We start from the raw sequence: 18,236 nt of genomic DNA, 5'->3' as shown, positions 1-18,236 counted from the left end.
ATAAACTCTACCATCTGTTTTGTGAGTGTCTAAAAACTAATTGAAATTTAGGTTAGGGTGGAAGGAGGGTTTTTTGGTGGTAGGAGAAAAAGAGACTTTGGTACATTCTAGGTTTTATTGCCATGATAAGGTGAAGAAACTCCTCTTTAACCACAGACTGGGGACCAGCATGCAACATTATAAAGGTTCTCTGCCCTGCATGGTAAGAAACATGCTGAGAACCCATTTGCATGAACCCTTCTCACTTGTAAGTAGAATTCACTGATGGAACTGTAGCTGTGGCGTAGCTGTAGCCACTCCTGTCAGGGGGACATTTAGGACCTCCTGTCTTGTTGTTTGTGTGCATGTGTTTCTTTGGAAAGTATCGCTATGTTTCTCTTTGCTGTGTGGCAACTTAAGCCTCTTCAGCCTGGGATCAAATAATCATCAGTGGTATTAATCATGTACCTTGATTTTATGTATTTGAAAGTGGATTAAAATTTTTCTTTAAAATATATGGATGGCAGAAAGGTTAAAGGGGCCTAACAGTACTGGGTGTAGTGTTTTATTTTTAACAATAGTTCACTATGACTTAGATTAGATGAGACTATTTGCATGATGACTCGTTTCCTTTATGCATGAAATACTGGTTTTTACCTTTCCAGCTGTCCTTGTTAAGCTTTATTTTTTAAGTGACATTAACTGAGTCTTCCTTCTTACTTGAAACCAGCTGTCCCTCCTCCCACTGATCTGCGATTTACCAATGTTGGTCCTGACACAATGCGTGTCACCTGGGCTCCACCTTCATCCATTGAACTGACCAACCTTCTGGTACGCTACTCGCCTGTGAAAAATGAGGAGGATGTTGCCGAGCTGTCAATTTCTCCTTCAGACAACGCAGTGGTCTTAACAAGTAAGCATTCAAGTGTATTTGTTCAATAAATACTAGGCTAGCACATAAGGAAAAGAATTTTGTGTTCTCGGGTAGGGGCACCAGAGATTAAGACAGAAACAACAGAACTACAAAGTAGATTCCAAATCTAATGCACAGCTCTGTAATTTTAAAAGATGTTATATTTGTTGTTATTTTAACATATCTTTGATATCTACAACTTTTTAAAAATCAGTGGAAAAACACCAACTGTGAAGTTCAAAGACTTCAAGCACGTTCTGTTTCCAAATAAGCACATTAAAAACAAATGTGTGCCAAGAGACGTTGCATGACTAAATCTCAGTGTTTAGCGAGAGAAAAAAATGAGGATTGAAGCTGGTGTCGTGGCGTCTGTTTTATTCTCATATAAGTGTCAGCAGGTAATCTGTTTGGTATTTGAAACTTAGAAACAGTGACTGGTCACTCCGGATAGATCAGGATTTTATTTTGAAGACAGAGCCAGAAGTTTAATTTGTACTTCAAAAAGAATCTGTTAGCAGGATTTCTCTGAAGGCGGAGGACTTTTGAAAATAACTGACACTAAAATAAACAGCCACAGTTTATGGAAATCGTTTCTTTCTAGTTCCTACCCTTTTGAAATTGATATTTTTTATTAAAGAAAATGAAAGGAGACTACTACATGTTGCTTTTCACATAAATATTGCTTCTCATTATTTTTGCTGTAATAGTAAAATACACATATAAGAACAGCAAACATTTTTACCTAAGGGAAAACTAGCTCACACTTAGGTACACTACCTAATGATGGTCTGAAGACATCTTCCATCTTTCATACGTATTTTAGAGAATGAAATACAAAGAAAAAGCAACGCAGCATGACCATAGTCCTGGTTTCTCATTTTGTGGCTGAGGGTGAGAAATATTTATGTCTGCCTGTCAGTGGGGCTATGATTCTGTTCTGGAGCATTCTGGCATCAGTAGTTACAGCATTACCCACTACACAAGGCTCTGCTTCAGGACCACTGTCTGCCCCACATTAGCCACAGACCTGTCACGTGTTCGAATGTTCTAAGGTCTTATTCTAGATCCAATTCTAGATCTCAAGGTAGCCATTTTCCCCCAGAGAAGCCATTAATTATCCTGATTATACAGTTGAAGCAGCTGAGGTCTCCAGTGGCTAATCCATTGCCCCTGGCCAAGCAGGAAGGAGGAAACGGGAGTCCAGACATCCTGTTCCCTAGTCTCGTGATTTTATAAAACTTTCAGGGGCCCCTGCAGAAGGGGAGATGGTGTAGTGGGAAAGGGGTCTTGGGAATAGGAATTCAAAGGTTAGAAACCTTACTCCGTATCTTTTTCATACCTCAGAATGAAAGGAGACCCAGGAATGTATATTCAACTCAAATATTCTGTGTGTGTGTGCTTTCACTTGCTCAGTTATGTTTGGCTTTGTAACTCCATGGACTGAAGCCCTCCAGACTCCTCTGTCTATGGGATTTTCCCAGGCAAGAATTCTGGAGTGGGTTGCCATTTCCTCCTCCAGGGGATCTTCCTGATCCAGAGATCAAATCCATGTCTGGTCCATCTCCTGCACAGCAGGAAGATTCTTTACCAGTGAGCCACCTGGGAAGCCCCTTAAAATTTCTGTTCTTATCTTAATATGGCAGAATCCATGACTCTCAATAATAAGTATGACTCTTTTCAAGTAAAGGTTAATTGTTAAGACGATTGGTCTTGGCTTGGGTCATCTCCTGTGTCATCTTGGGCACATATATCAGAAAAAATAACTTCTCTGTGCCTTATTTTTCTCATTTGCGAGCTGGGGATAATTTTAAACCAAACTTTTGGAGGTAATGGATATGTTCATTGTCTGGAATGTGGTGATGGTTTCAGAAGTCTACAGATTGTCAGAATCTGTCAAATTAGACCTTTTAAATATTGGCAGTTTATTGTTTGGTAACCAACCAGTTTTAAAAAGCTGCAGTCTACCTCTTCGTGTTTCTGCAAGGAGTATAAATGATAGCTGCAGTGCCGTAGTCTCGATCACGTGCCCTCAACACACATGCTTTTAAGTGAATGACAGAAGTATTACTGTGCTGCAGAAGCTCCAGCTTATTTCGGATGCAGCTGAGTCACACCTGCAGAAGTGGAGTTGAGGGAAAGGCTTAAAGATGCTACAGGGTAGGGCGGCCCTTCCTCATCACTGCTGACAGCCCCTCTCCAGTTATCAACGTTCACTTCAGTGTAAATAGGCTCTAGAACTGGACTCTTGGATATTTTATTAGCTGAAATAGTACCAAGGGTGCTTCGGTTTTTCATTCTTTCAAGCACATTATAAAAATAATTCTCACTTGTCTTTTCAGATCTCCTGCCTGGGACCGAGTATTTAGTCAGCGTCTCCAGTGTTTACGAGCAGCATGAGAGTATTCCTCTTAGAGGAAGACAGAAAACCGGTGAGTCATGTGGGTGACACGCTTATAGAGTGGCTTTCACCTACCAATTCTGAAGAGCAGAATTTGGTGCTGCTTCTAAAAATACATCTCCATTTTTGGGGGGAGCGGTCATTATCTTTAACCACTAGTCTTAAAAATTAAGACACCTTATGGGGATGTAAATGGGTACAGCCACTGTGGAAAACAGTGAGGCGATTCCTTAGAAAACTGAAAATTAAGTTACCATATGATCCAGTAATCCCACTCCTGAGCGTATACACAGCCAAATGATAATTCAAAAGGACACACACAACCCTCTGTTCATAGTAGCACTGTTTACAATAGCCAAGATATGGAAATAGCCTAAATGACCATCGGCAGATGAATGGCTAAAGAAGAAGTGGTACATATATACAATGGAATACTACTCAGTCATTTTAAAGCAATGAAATCATAATGCCATTTGCAGCAACATGGATGTAACTAGAGATTATCATAGTAAGTGAAGTAAGTCAGAAAGAGACACATACCATGTCACTTATATATGGAATCTAAGATATGTTACAAATGAACATATTTATGAAACAAAAACAGACTTACAGATATAGAAAACAGATTTGTGGTTGCCAAACAGAAAGGGGTTGGGGAGGAAAGGACTGAGAGTTTGGGGATTAGCAGATTCAACCTATTACATATGGATGGATAAACAATCAGGTCCTACTCTATAGCACAGGGAGCTATATTCAATACCCTATCATAAACCATAATGGAAAAGAATATTAAAAAATAGAATGTATATATATGTATAGCTGAATCACTTTGCTGTATAGCAGAGATTAACAAAACATTGTAAATCAGTTATACTTCAATTAAAAAAAATTGATTTAAAAAAAAATTAAAACACCTTACTCAACTGTTACTCTGATTTCTAATCACTAAGATTGTACTCTCTGCCTCCAGGGAAGATTGAAAATAGTTCAGAAACTTTGTTGTCTGTCTTTTCAAAACTATCTCCCAAGAATAATATTTTGTAATTTCCATTATTGAGACATAGTGAAATTCCTTTTTATTAGACAGCTCTGTCTAATGGCTGACCCAACACTGTCATTGTCATCTAAGTATTTTCCCTCCTTACTAAGCCACTATTTCTTTTTTTCTTATTTGATGAAATATTCATTTACTAGATAAAGGGAGTAGAATAGAATCCCATAATATTTGCCCTTCTTAAATATGAGTGTTTCTGTTAATTTTTCCCTTTAAAAAAGTGCACTTTAATATAACCACTTACTTATTTTTTATAGTCCACTTGCTTCCAAGAAGAAGTTGCGGTATCTCAACTTGATTTGAGTATGTTATTGAAGTAAATGTTATAAGTAAAATGAAAATTGCTGGAAATCCCAGAGAAGTTAAGTGCTTTGAATTTGGGACCAGCCCTAAATTTTGTTAATTTTTCTTCAATGCGCTAAATTCTCAATTCATAAGGAATCAGGTAAATTGTAATTTGTCCAGGATGAAGTCTTATTTTAGTTTTAGAAAGTTTTTTGTTTGGCATTGTTAGCACCATGTTGCCATATCAATTCCCTCTTGAGTGTAGAAAGCTTCTTTGAGAGCCAAACACTTGCCTTGAGAGTGGGCAGGTCTTGCCTTACTTTGAGAGATACACTTAGAGGATAGAAACAGAATTCTGGAACACTGAAGCATTTGAAAACTAGCAGTTCCCAGAATATCTAAAACTCCTGTCTTCAAATGTGATGCAGAATTACTGGGATTACTTAGCCGAAGCAAAAAGAAAAAAAAAATGAGTTGAACAACTTGAGCAGAGTCGGTTTATTATTTTGAAATATATCTGTGCCTTAGAACCAGTGTGAACCTAAGGTTCATGACAATTCATTGTGTTAGTAGAAAAGGGTTGAAACATTAGATGGATATTACTTTTCCTTACATTCTTCCTCAGTTCCTAAGTTGGTGCTATCTTTTTTTCCCCTTTATCTCTTCCTCCCCTGGATGGGAAAAACAGCTCTCGACTCCCCAAGTGGCATTGACTTTTCTGATATCACTGCCAACTCTTTCACCGTCCATTGGATTGCTCCGCGAGCCACCATCACTGGCTACAGGATCCGCCATCATCCTGAACACATGAGTGGAAGACCTCGGGAAGATCGAGTGCCCCCCTCTCGGAATTCCATCACCCTCACCAACCTGAACCCAGGCACAGAATATGTGGTCAGCATTGTCGCTCTTAATAGCAAAGAGGAAAGTCAGCCCTTGGTTGGCCAGCAGTCAACAGGTAACTTGTTTTCCCATCTGCAAAGAAATTCAGAGGACTTTCCTATGCAGGCAGTAGCTTCTGTGACACAGCTTTGTGTTGTCTGATTCATATCGTAAAAAAAATAGATTATGGTTATGAGATAACTTCTTTATTCCAAGAAATTTCATACTTGAATTAGGTGTATGTGCATTTTTAAGAACTAAAGTTTTATTTGAAAAGTTGAAAATGTTCTGTTTCAAAGTTCTCTTAAAAACAAAATCATTTTAATATAACATTGTAAATTGTTCTTAGGCTATAGATGCTTAAGTACTTAGAGAAGAAGTATCATCATTTCTGTACTTCAGTCTCACATGGATTAACAAAAAGGCATAGAGGCAAGGAAATGTGGCAAATATCACCAATTAGCAAATACCTAAAGACAGGAAATATGGGTGTTCATTATATTATTTTTATAACTTTTACTTTGTTCCAAAATTTTTTCAGAGTACTCTTCAGAAATACTTTTCAGAAAACTCTTCAATAAACTTGAAATAATCATCTTGCCACAATTTGAATTGTCTCCTTGACCCCTAACCTAGCGTTGTTCATAACTTTTAATTTTGCTGATTTTGTATAGCATTTACATTATTATATGGAGGAAGCATAAAAGCAGTGTTCCAGAGAGTGAACAAAAGGTGGATCAGGGCATCCTTTTAGAGTTACGGATGTGAAAACTTTCCCTTGTATTTCTAGTTTCTGATGTTCCAAGGGACCTGGAAGTCATTGCTGCAACCCCCACTAGCCTGCTGATCAGCTGGGATGCTCCTGCCGTCACAGTGAGATACTACAGGATCACCTATGGAGAAACAGGTGCGTTAGGGAAGGGCTTCTTCACACCCTGATCGAGTCTTCTGTCATGGGTAACCTTAAAGCCCAGTATTGGATGCCTAATTAAAGAAACTGGCAAGTCCATTCAGTGGAGCCTTGATTTTTTTTTGAGTGTGTAGGAAATATGTATTATATAACTGTTGGCAAAATCAAGATAAAACATTGTTTGTATAATACTAGAGGGGAACTAAGCGACTTCACTTTCACTTTTCACTTTCATGCATTGGAGAAGGAAATGGCAATCCACTCCAGTGTTCTTGCCTGGAGAATCCCAGGGACAGGGGAGGCTGGTGGGCTGCCGTCTATGGGGTTGCACAGGGTCGGACACGACTGAAGTGACTTAGCAGCAGCAGCAGAGGGGAACAGTAGGGCTGCGGAAGGAGGATTGTAAATTCACAACTGTATTATCAGTGGTGAAATGATAAGTAATTTGTATTTCTCTTCCTTTTACTTTCCTGTATTTTCAAGATTTTATTTAACATGAATGTATTCCATTAAGATTTTGGAAAAGGACCCCAGCATGTGAAACTGTGGCTGTGCTGGGCCTTTGTTGTGGCACAGGCCTTTTTCCAGTTGTGGTACACGGGCTTCTCATCGCAATGGCTTCTCTTGTTGAAGAGCACAAGCCCTAGAGCACAGGCTCAGAAGCTGTGGTGCACGGCATGTGGCCCATGGCGTGTGGGATTTTTCCAGGGATGTGGGTTCAGGGAGCAAACCCACGTTTCCTGCCTTGGCAGGCAGATTTTTTTTTTTTTTTTTTTTTACCACTGAGCCACCAGGGAAGCCCAATATGGGCAGTTTTGAGTTGAGGACTTAACCTTCTTTCTCCTTCTAATTTTAACCTAGCACATGTTAAAGCTGCAAGGTTAAAGTAGCATTTTAACTGCAATTTTTCTCTCAATTTTTATACACTTAAGGCTTACTACATACATAAATAAATATACTTTTCTGTTCAGGATCTGTTAATAGCACTCTTTAAAAGTGAATAAGCAAAGGTGTAACTTACATGCTGCTCTCAATATGTTAATTCAGCAACTCAGCAATCCCCAAGTGTCTGTCAGTCCCTCACACTTTGAACTAACCCCATTTCACACAGGAGGGAGTAGCCCTGTCCAGGACTTCACTGTGCCTGGGAGCAAGTCTACAGCTACCATCAGTGGTCTTAAACCTGGAGTGGACTACACCATCACTGTCTATGCTGTCACTGGCCGTGGGGACAGCCCGGCAAGCAGCAAGCCCGTTTCCATCAATTACCGAACAGGTACTTATCTTCCTCTCAGATGACCCAGGCTCATTTACTCAAAAAGTTTTTACAGTGTTCTCCCAAAGTATTTTCCTCATTGTGGAACTGATTTTCTTTTGTAAAAAGATGAAGCAACAGCTACAGAGTTTTGAGCCAGATATATAAGAAGCACCCCAAGGGCAGGGATTTTTGTCTGTTTTGTTGATTGCTATATTTCATGTGCCTGTAATACAGACAGGCACAGAGAATGCAGTAAATATTTGTTAATGAATGAGTGGATGAGCTGATAAGATAAGGAGACGAGCCTCTATAGGAAATATAATTTCTTTGTGAATGAAACAGTCATATTGAAAATAGGCAATTTATCAAGATCCAAGCACCAGCTCTCAAAAGTTCTCTTTGCATCTTCAAAATAAACATCTAAGAGTCAGTAGTAGTAGTAAGAAATTATTCTGTCTGTATCAGAACTGGAGACAAAGAGTAGTTTAGTCTTGTCCCTAGGAACTGGGGCTTCATTGGTTTCTCTTGGTTTTTATTTGTAGAAATTGACAAACCATCCCAGATGCAAGTGACTGATGTCCAAGACAACAGCATCAGTGTCAGGTGGCTGCCTTCAAGTTCCCCTGTTACTGGTTACAGAGTGACCACTGCTCCTAAAAATGGCCCAGGACCATCGAAAACGAAAACTGTAGGTCCAGGTAAGAAGAGCCAACCTCTCACAACATCAGGATAAACAGAGTAGGACCACATGATATGTTTTTGTAAATAAATGACCAGCTGGCTCTGAGTACTATATAGTCAGAGTTTCCTCATTTGTGAATTCGGAGCTCACGGTTGTTACCAACTCCCTATACAGTAGAAGTTTTAGGGGGAGTGCATTTCTGTTTTTATATGTGTAGTAGTGTTTGGTGTGCACATCTTAAATTACTAGATTCATCTTGGTGATTTTGTGTATCATGCACATTGAGAAGAGACAGATGGGCCTAGCTGACTTTTAAAGATTCTTTTAGCTCTTGTTTCTGTTTTCATATAAAACAATTGTCAAATTAGGATCCTCAGGTGATATCTTAAAGTCCAGTTAGTTTTCATTTTTTCAAGAGCAACATCATTCATTGTTGGCCCCATCATATTCAATTTTAGAGTTTATCCTTTGGTGTACTTCACTCCAATATGGTAATTTGTATTAGCAGTGAACATGTTTGTCCAAGAGGAAATCCATGTGTGAGTCCTCTAATATTTTCATGATAATTCCGCATATGAAAATTCCTGGCCACTACACATTTATTACCGAATTCTGAAAGTCCTTGGTTGTCATAATGAATGACGTAGAAGCTGCATTTGCTTTTCACTCCCTTTGCAGATCAAACAGAAATGACAATTGAAGGCTTGCAGCCCACAGTGGAGTATGTGGTCAGTGTCTATGCTCAGAATCAAAATGGAGAGAGTCAGCCTCTGGTTCAGACGGCGGTAACCAGTACGTAACCAGTGTCCGTTTTCCATGTTCAAAGTCACACTTTGTTCTTAGGTGTCTGGATACCTAGTTTGTATCTTGAGCTGAGCCCATTGCAAACATTTTTCCTTCTCAGTGATGAACACACAGGGAAAGAAGTTGGGAAACTACCATAGTTAGCTGTGCTATGCTTTGAATTGCTTTTGCTCAAATGGCCTCAGCAAAATCTTATTAGCCTATAGCAAATCTATAAAATATTGTGCTTGCGCCTCCTTTTCGACAGCTGGATGGTAAAGTTGATTGAAGTTTGCCACATGAAGCTATTATGTTTGGAGCATTTGTGTGGCTGGACCAACATTTAATTTAAATACTCAATGGGTGGGGGAGGGAGTTAAAGATTATAACAATCTGAATCTAACATTTAAAATCAACTTTACCACTTCCAAGTATAAAAAAATCCAGGTCTGTGAGACTAACATCACATTGCCAAAACAAATCTTGGTAGAATATCCTAAAATGTATATAAATAAATCCTCGTTTGGGGACATTTTGCAGGGTATCTTCGCATCTCACGTACAGTTATGTTTTAGTAAGTGATGCGACATTAAATATTTTCTGAACCAAAAAGCCTTAAGCAAGGGTCAAGTAATTTTCTATTTAATAGTGGGTTAATTGGAATTTAATTCATCAAAGAAAAAATGGTATCTGTAGAACTGCTTTGCATGTTATCAAAATGCTTATTTCACAACTTGCTTTTCACATAACCTCTTACCATTAATTTGCCTAACAGACATTGATCGCCCTAAAGGACTGGCATTCACTGATGTGGATGTCGATTCCATCAAAATTGCTTGGGAAAGCCCACAGGGGCAAGTTTCCAGGTACAGGGTGACCTACTCAAGCCCTGAGGATGGAATCCATGAGCTATTCCCTGCACCTGATGGTGAAGAGGAGACTGCAGAGCTGCAAGGCCTCAGGCCGGGTTCTGAGTACACAGTCAGTGTGGTTGCCTTGCACGATGATATGGAGAGCCAGCCCCTGATTGGAACCCAGTCCACAGGTATATCGTTCATCGCACCACTGGGTGCTCGTGGGAGCAGTGGCTTTATGCCCTGCTGAGTGCATTACACTTTTATCAGGCTATTGATTCCAATGTAAGGGGGTACCCAGAAACACAGCCTCTCTATTAGGAAAGCCCCTCTTTAAAGGAGAACAGTAATAAGCAGTGAAGTGTAGGTGACACAGAGAAATTCTAATAATAGGAAATTTTGGAGTGGCTTGGCTTACTACCAAGGCCATAAAGCAAGACATTTGAAGTTAACATGAAAATTGTCGATTATTTCTTGTCTCCCTGTGGTTATGCTCACTGTGTATAAACGAAAGAAATCTGGCATCTTAGAGCCTACTCTCAGAAAGGAACTCAAACTGAGCCATTTCATAGTAGCAGGATTCTGAGAAAACATGGGTGAGCCCTTCCTTCTCAGGTTAGAGATCACATGCTCAGTGTATAATTTTGCTCGATGGCCTAAGAATCAGATGCATAGGAAAGAGTTGGTACGGCAGATGCTTTCCACCATGCCTTATCTTCTTGTGCTTTGTCTCTGAAGCAGTGTGGAACGCTAAAGATGTCCCGTTGTGACAGCATAAAAACCTGGAGGTGACAATCTGTATTATTGCTCTCTGCTTCTCCTTTCTGCTTCTGTTGTGAGCCAATTTTCTTCCTATGCTGCACCACGGAGAATACTTCAGATTTAGCAGTGATATCTTCCATGGGGTCCAAATAAAGAGAATAAAAACATAATTCTATCTTTGGAATGGAATACTCTGTGAAATGGTTTTCTGCACAAAGATAATTTTTGTCAGAAAGGGGCTGCTGCTCATCTTCCCTTAGAAATGGAAAATCAATCCTAATGGTCAATAAACCAATGTGACTTTTTTTTTTTTAATTCATTAAGGGAAAGAAAAAAAAAACAAGCCAAACTACTAAAACCTAAATTCTCTTAGACTGTTGGCATTTACCCAGATGTTTTCAGTGATCCTGAGCATTACTGGATTAAAAAGCACTTTATTTTTCAGCAAGCATTTTCTTCATTTTGTATCCCCTTTTGTACTTTTCTATACTGAATCTTTGTTTGACTAGGGTACCTACCAAACCAAACAAGCACAACCTATGTACTCGCTGGAATTCACTTTATTTCCCCCCTTCCTCCATTTACGTAAGATAAACTCTAATCGATAACCATCCCAACAGCCATTCCTGCACCAACCAACCTGAAGTTTACTCAGGTGACACCAACCAGCCTGACCGCCCAGTGGACGGCACCCAATGTTCAGCTCACTGGGTATCGAGTGCGGGTGACCCCGAAGGAGAAGACCGGACCGATGAAAGAAATCAACCTTGCTCCCGATAGCTCCTCTGTGGTTGTGTCAGGACTCATGGTAAGAAGTGTCTGTTTTTCACTGGAGTAAAGAAGTATGTCATCTCTTACACAGTTGACAGTGGTGGAAATAAAATGTCATAAGAAATCTGTGTTCTTTGCTGTCAGATTAATTTTGTCATAATTTTGTGTCAAGTAGAATGAAGCTTTTCCAGATGACTCACAGGGACAGGATTTTATGAGGAGCACTGGATGTTGCATAGCTCTTACATGTATTCTGTTTATTTTAAAATATTGTGTGTGTGTGTAGTGGGGGGAGCAATTTATATAGCCATAGGCTGAATGCATAAATCCATTTTATTTATGGCTTTTCTGAGTGTTATTACCCTTGCAAGAAATATTCTCCAATTTTTACCAATGCAGCCTAATACCACCTTCCTGAAGTCATTTTTTAACCTCTAGAGGTACATGCAAAGAGCTAGCCAGGTACCTAGGAAACTAGTGTACTTCTTAACATAAGGCCAATTTCAGGAGAAACTACAGAAGGAGGGTTCAGAGATGAGACTATTCTCTTCCTCTCTATGATCAGACAAATCTATGATTTGCACCTTTCAAGTCACAAAAGAGAAAACAGGCTAATAGCATTTTCCTCATTTTGTGTCAGCTGAGTGGAAATATCTAAATTATAGCTTACTTGAGCTTAACCCTAAATACATTTTTAAATTCATGTAGTTAAATATGTTGTTGATCATCTGCAAATTAAGCTAAGAATGTACAGTTCTGTGGTTTTCGCTAGCTTTGTCTTTTTCTTTTCTAACCATTGCATTTTTTTTGAATGCTAGAGTGAAAATTCCCAGGCTTCAGAATAGCTCATTGCTGAAGCTTACCGTGCCCTTCTTTCTAGGTTGCCACCAAATATGAAGTGAGTGTCTATGCTCTTAAGGACACTTTGACAAGCAGACCGGCTCAGGGAGTCATTACAACTCTGGAGAGTGAGTAATCAAACTTTTTAGTGTTGATTAACTTTCTTTATAAACAAAAATTAAAGAATGGCAAATGCTTTCTAGATCACTAAGTTAACAATGGAATGATTCCCGGTTTGGAAATTGATTGGCTTGCCTATCTTTTTGAGTTACTTCTGTGGCCCTTTCCAGAAAGTGGTGTACTGGCACATACGTAGAATCACGTCATGGTGTGATAGTGTTAGTGCAATGAACTAGGACTTACACTTAGGTTATGTTCTACTGGTTAGAATTTGTTTTCATAGAGTGAAGGTTGGGGAGGGCATGCTGGCTTCTGTTGTATCTTTAACAGTGTAGTAAGTATTAGACAATGGTGGCCCAGATTCTAGTTTTCTGCCATATCAATAACCCAGTTATTCTCTTTCAGAAATCAAATAAAATGTCAAAGTTTTCTGATCTACAAAACAGGGATGGCATCATACCTGTTGAGAAAAAATATGAATCCTTATAAGAATGACAAAATACTAGCAATATATTATTATATATATTATATACACACATATATAGTTTATATGCCTTCCTTATGTTCCTACATATATTTTATATTGTGATAACAATAATTTTAACACTTGCTGAGGTATTTATAGATACCTAAAGCCAGCCCTGAAAAACACTGGCCATATCTGTAAAGCTTTTCATTTCTCAAAAAAAAAAAAAGATACACGAGGTGAATATTTTCTTTTTTCCTGATTACTGGCAGCTTTTCTCTCTGGTTGCCACAGGAGAAAATCTATACATTATTAGTAATATATAAAAATGGATATATTTGGCATATAAAAAATAATTTAATATCAAAACCTTAACTATATGAGCCAGCCAGGCACTAATACTAATCTATGGCTATCACCCCATGCAGATATCAGCCCTCCAAGAAGGGCCCGTGTGACAGATGCTACCGAGACCACCATCACCATCAGCTGGAGAACTAAGACTGAGACGATCACCGGCTTCCAAGTTGATGCTATCCCAGCAAACGGCCAGACTCCAATTCAGAGAACCATCAGGCCAGATGTCAGAAGTTACACCATCACAGGTCTGAGAACCCACTCTTCTGACCACATCTGTCAACTGCAATTCACAACATAAATTAGCTGATTAGTTTTTCTACCACTTACACTGATTAAATTTATCTTCAGTGTTTTATGATAACCCAGCTCTATTGTTTACAACCTATTTCCATCCTGTGATCAAAAATTTTGTCCTGCAAATGCCTGGTTTTGCTAATGTTTGCCAGAGAAATGGCATAAGTCCCATTCAACAAATTTGATCTTTCACCAATGAACCCTTTCTTACAGGAAAAAAAAAAAAAAAAATTAAACATAATGTTTGACATCCAAAAGAAACTCAGAAAGAATGTATAGTTCTTAACATTTATGTAGATTTTAAAGCAAAATTAAATTTAAAAAGGAAACAGTACTATTTCACAGAGATCGAAGTTGTTGTCAGAGAATGTTTAACATCTGGGTCAATTTAGAACTTTCTGAGATTTAAAGTTCTGATCTCGGTTACCAACCAGTGACCATCAGATTAAAACACAGATAATAGGTCCTCACCCCTATTTATCACCAAAATGGCCACTTTTAACACAGCATTTTTGTATTTTAAAATTTATTTTAGGAAGTGTCTTTGTGTGCATCAGTGCCTTTCTTTTGAGATATATTTCTCATGGACAGTTAGCACCCATACCATGCTCTAATTTATTCAATTTGAACCACTTTAGTGGTTTGTATATATAGGCAACGATAGGAGGAATCATGAAAATCACAGATGAGTTTGAAAATTTTCCTAGTAAATGGAGATCAGATAAAAATCATCTCTTTACCAATTTCAGGTTTACAACCTGGTACTGACTACAAGATCCACTTGTACACCTTGAATGACAATGCCCGGAGCTCCCCTGTGGTCATCGATGCCTCCACTGGTAACTACACTTTCTACTGAAGAAATGTCCCTTTATATGTATGTGTGATCAGTCATGTGGACCTGAGCAACAAAAATGAGGTTGATACTTCTGTATTAAGATCACAGTGAATCATTTTTACAGGTTATAGAATTTTTAGATCCTCTCAAGTCCATTTTTAAAGGCTAGGAGAATGAATAAATGGTTGTTCATTTTCTTAAAGAGACCTAATTTTGTTTTCTTTTAGCCATTGATGCACCATCCAACCTGCGTTTCTTGGCCACCACACCCAACTCCCTGCTGGTATCATGGCAGCCACCCCGTGCCAGGATTACTGGTTACATCATCAAGTATGAGAAGCCTGGGTTCCCTCCTAGAGAAGTGGTCCCTCGGCCCCGCCCCGGTGTCACAGAAGCTACTATTACTGGTATTGCTGCATCCATTCTACCATTTTCCTTTTTACTCTTTGGGACACACAAAGTGCTTAGCAGACTGCAGCTGTGTCTTTGGTGCTCTACCATCAGATCAAGAAGCCCATTTCTGATCACTTCAGAGGGCATTGTCTACACAGGAGCTGTTAAGCACAATACATCTCAGAAGTCATGAATTCATGAAAATGCAATAACTTCAGTACTGTCGTATTCTGGAATCCTTTTATTTGCTGTATGTTTGCCAAACACATATCAGTTCTTCCTAGAAAAAGACATTTTTCAAAGCAAAGTACCAAATGCTGATACTGTTCTCTTACTCAGCAACCTAAAGAAAGATAAGCTGGAAGATTTGCCAGAGTGCCACCTCTCATGGCTTTCATTATCCAGTTTCCCAGGATAGGTCTCGAGGCAAATTGATTCTCATACTGGAGAGTATGCCTGGGATGGGAATAAGAGATCATAGGCCTCTGGTATCATTTTTGTCTAAGAAATTAAAACTATATGTGTATAGGGTATCATCTTGACTTAAAATATCCTATAGAACACACAGGTACCAGGAGACACTGTTTTTTAGAAACTTTGGAGTTAGAAAAACAGAATCAGATATGGAAGGTGTTGATTTGGATACATCCTACCAGGACCACACAAAGAGTGATCATTCTTTCCTGCAGAGCACGTTCTGTAGTCTGACTTTTCATTGATCCTGCCGCTGAGAGCGGTCTGGCCTAGGCACTAAGTAGATTCATGTATGCAGTCTGCATTGATCGCTCCTAAATGTATATTTCACTGGCAGTGTACAATGCTGATAGGTTTTCTTGAATTCAAAGAGCAGATGAGACAACATGTTAAAAGTATACCCCAGAGAAGTTAAAGTGCTTATTCGGGTGTCAGATTTGATAGGAAGATAATTAATTTGCTAAGTGCCCATTGTATACAGAGTATTTGAGTGTTTACAGAAGCAAAGCAAAGTCTCCGTTGCCTTTCAAGAGGCCAGCGACCAGCTGAAGAGAGGATGCTTGCTTCAGAGATCAACTTCCCATTTGATGAGCTGAGCCCACAGATGTAATGTGATGATTTGTCCTTCCATCAGGTCTGGAACCAGGAACAGAGTACACAATCCAAGTCATTGCCCTCAAGAACAATCAGAAGAGTGAGCCTTTGATTGGGAGGAAAAAGACAGGTAACAAGCACCTTCTGGGTAATGGGGAGCTGGCCATGACAAAACTAATTACAGACGATTTATCTTGCAGTGCAAAAATGCTCCAGGTTTTGATGTATTTCTCATGGAACTTTTTTTTCTCTAACAGCCTAGCATGTATGTTGTGCTTTTTGATAGCGAGAATGACCTGACCATCTGCAGAGTTCAGTTTCATTTTTTTCCTAGCCAGTCAATATAAAGACCTTTTATTCATCTTTAGAAAGTTCAAACCAGATATTAGAATGTAAAAGCCAAGTTTCGATCATTGCTGTTCGTCTGTATATTCTTTTGGAGTTAAAAGTGTTTTTATAAAAAGTGGGGAGGGAAGAGAAAACTCTTTCTCATTTGTCTTCATTTACTATTTGGTTTCTGAGGCTTGAACTAAATAATGTCTTACTTTTTATCCAATTTCAGTTTAATTTGAAGAAAATGCTTTATTTATGCTGATAGAATTTTTAAATGAATTTTATGTTATGTGTTTTAACCTATTCTAAACATTTCAAACGATGAAAAACTACTGCACCAAACCTCTGATATTCTCATACTTCAGATGCTGATATAATTAGTCTAGATTCTAGTCATTATAACATGATTCTCAAGTGAGAAAGAGGGGAAAAAAGCCTGCATAATTTAGTTCCATTAGGCTTAATTCGAGCAGAGGCAGCTTTTATGTGGCTTAGCGTTTCAAAGCTTTGTATGATAAATTCATACTAACACTTTTTTTCCTTCTAAACTATAAAGAAAACTTTGAGAAAAATCACAAAGATTTCTTTCTGGGGAAAAAAAGTGTTTCGTGATTTAAGAACTGCTAATTTTTCAGGAGCTTTGATCAGATTGTAAAATAGTCGTTGTTGCCTGAATTGATAATGACTTCCTGAGGCTACTTCCAGGAGCTTAACACGCTTTGCTTTTTTGGCTCTAACCTCTCTTGGCTAGATGAGCTCCCCCAGCTGGTAACCCTTCCACACCCCAATCTTCATGGACCAGAGATCTTGGATGTTCCCTCCACAGTTCAAAAGACCCCTTTCATCACCAACCCTGGGTATGACACTGGAAACGGTATTCAGCTTCCCGGCACTTCTGGTCAGCAGCCCAGTCTTGGGCAACAAATGATCTTTGAGGAGCATGGTTTTAGGCGAACCACACCGCCCACAACGGCCACCCCCGTAAGGCATAGGCCAAGACCGTATCCGCCGAATGTAAATGAGGAGATCCAAATTGGTCATGTCCCCAGGGGAGACGTAGACCATCATCTCTACCCTCATGCTGTGGGACTCAATCCAAATGCTTCTACAGGACAAGAAGCTCTCTCTCAGACAACCATCTCATGGACCCCATTCCAGGAGAGCTCTGAGTATATCATTTCATGTCATCCAGTTGGCATTGATGAAGAACCCTTACAGGTAACTCATGTTTCCTTTTATTTCTGGGACACTTGGGGAAAAAGTAAGCTAGGCTACTGAAATGACCAGCTCTGATGTCCAGTGACCCTACTTCTAGGACCTCTTAGAAATGTGATTAAGTCTTGATGTTTTTTTGATTGGAGTTTAATTGCTATACAGTGTTGTATTAGTTTCTGCTGTACAGCAAAGTGAATCAGCTCTATGTATACAGTTATCCCTTTAAGTCCTGATTTTTTTTTTTTAATCTCAAGATGACTCTACTTTAAGAGATGTACCAGAGAGTGTCATTAGCTTTCATTTAGTGGAGAGAATAAAATCACTTCTGTTACTCTCAATTGTTTGAGGTTCCACAGTAATATAGACAAAGAAATGATCTTAGAAGAGAGAGAGAGATCCTGCCTGAATTGACTTTTGTTTAGGAAGGGCTCAAATGCTATCATTATGGTTTGTCCTTGGAGAATCAAATCCCATTTTCTACCATATGTCAAAGGAGAAAGACTTTGGCTGAAGCTGTGCCTATAAGTGATTGATTCGCTGACTAAAATTTCTCTTGTTTTGCTGATATCAGTTTTTACTGTTTTCTTAGTTTTAGAAAGTGGCAGAATTTTAAAAACTGAAGACTTTTGAGCTTAGAAATAGGAGTTTGAGGATTTGCCCCTCAGACAAAGTGTTTGAAGGACCCCATGTTGGAGTCAGATGCCACTTGGGTAGGATGAATGTCTCCCAGAGAGCACAGTGTCCCCCTTTTATGTGAGGGGGGATGGCCAGGGCTGCC

At 39.1% G+C, this 18,236-nt stretch overlaps 1 protein-coding gene across 17 annotated transcripts in view; it reads left to right on the top strand.

Moving 5' to 3' along the window:
- The window catches only part of FN1 (fibronectin 1), a 69,381-nt gene that overhangs the window by 41,748 nt on the left and 9,397 nt on the right, over window positions 1-18,236 (top strand). For 2 of the 17 annotated variants that reach the window (XM_068969030.1, XM_068969024.1), the window contains 16 exons: window positions 710-892; window positions 3,232-3,321; window positions 5,318-5,587; window positions 6,302-6,418; window positions 7,533-7,697; window positions 8,222-8,377; window positions 9,040-9,153; window positions 9,920-10,189; window positions 11,381-11,568; window positions 12,412-12,499; window positions 13,386-13,562; window positions 14,361-14,450; window positions 14,677-14,856; window positions 15,951-16,040; window positions 16,995-17,279; window positions 17,355-17,461. In XM_068969030.1, coding sequence (XP_068825131.1) covers window positions 710-892; window positions 3,232-3,321; window positions 5,318-5,587; window positions 6,302-6,418; window positions 7,533-7,697; window positions 8,222-8,377; window positions 9,040-9,153; window positions 9,920-10,189; window positions 11,381-11,568; window positions 12,412-12,499; window positions 13,386-13,562; window positions 14,361-14,450; window positions 14,677-14,856; window positions 15,951-16,040; window positions 16,995-17,279; window positions 17,355-17,461 — 2,570 coding nt within the window. Of the gene's footprint in view, window positions 1-709; window positions 893-3,231; window positions 3,322-5,317; window positions 5,588-6,301; window positions 6,419-7,532; window positions 7,698-8,221; window positions 8,378-9,039; window positions 9,154-9,919; window positions 10,190-11,380; window positions 11,569-12,411; window positions 12,500-13,385; window positions 13,563-14,360; window positions 14,451-14,676; window positions 14,857-15,950; window positions 16,041-16,994; window positions 17,462-18,236 lie in introns of all 17 variants that reach the window. The other 15 variants (XM_068969039.1, XM_068969033.1, XM_068969037.1 and 12 more) reach the window with 9 other exon arrangements.

Source organism: Capricornis sumatraensis, chromosome 3, assembly GCF_032405125.1.
Source record: "Capricornis sumatraensis isolate serow.1 chromosome 3, serow.2, whole genome shotgun sequence".
In the NCBI taxonomy this organism is placed as follows: Eukaryota; Metazoa; Chordata; class Mammalia; order Artiodactyla; family Bovidae; genus Capricornis; species Capricornis sumatraensis.
The sequence above is the reverse complement of the archived record's forward strand: the minus strand, read 5'-3'. Positions and strand labels throughout refer to the sequence as shown.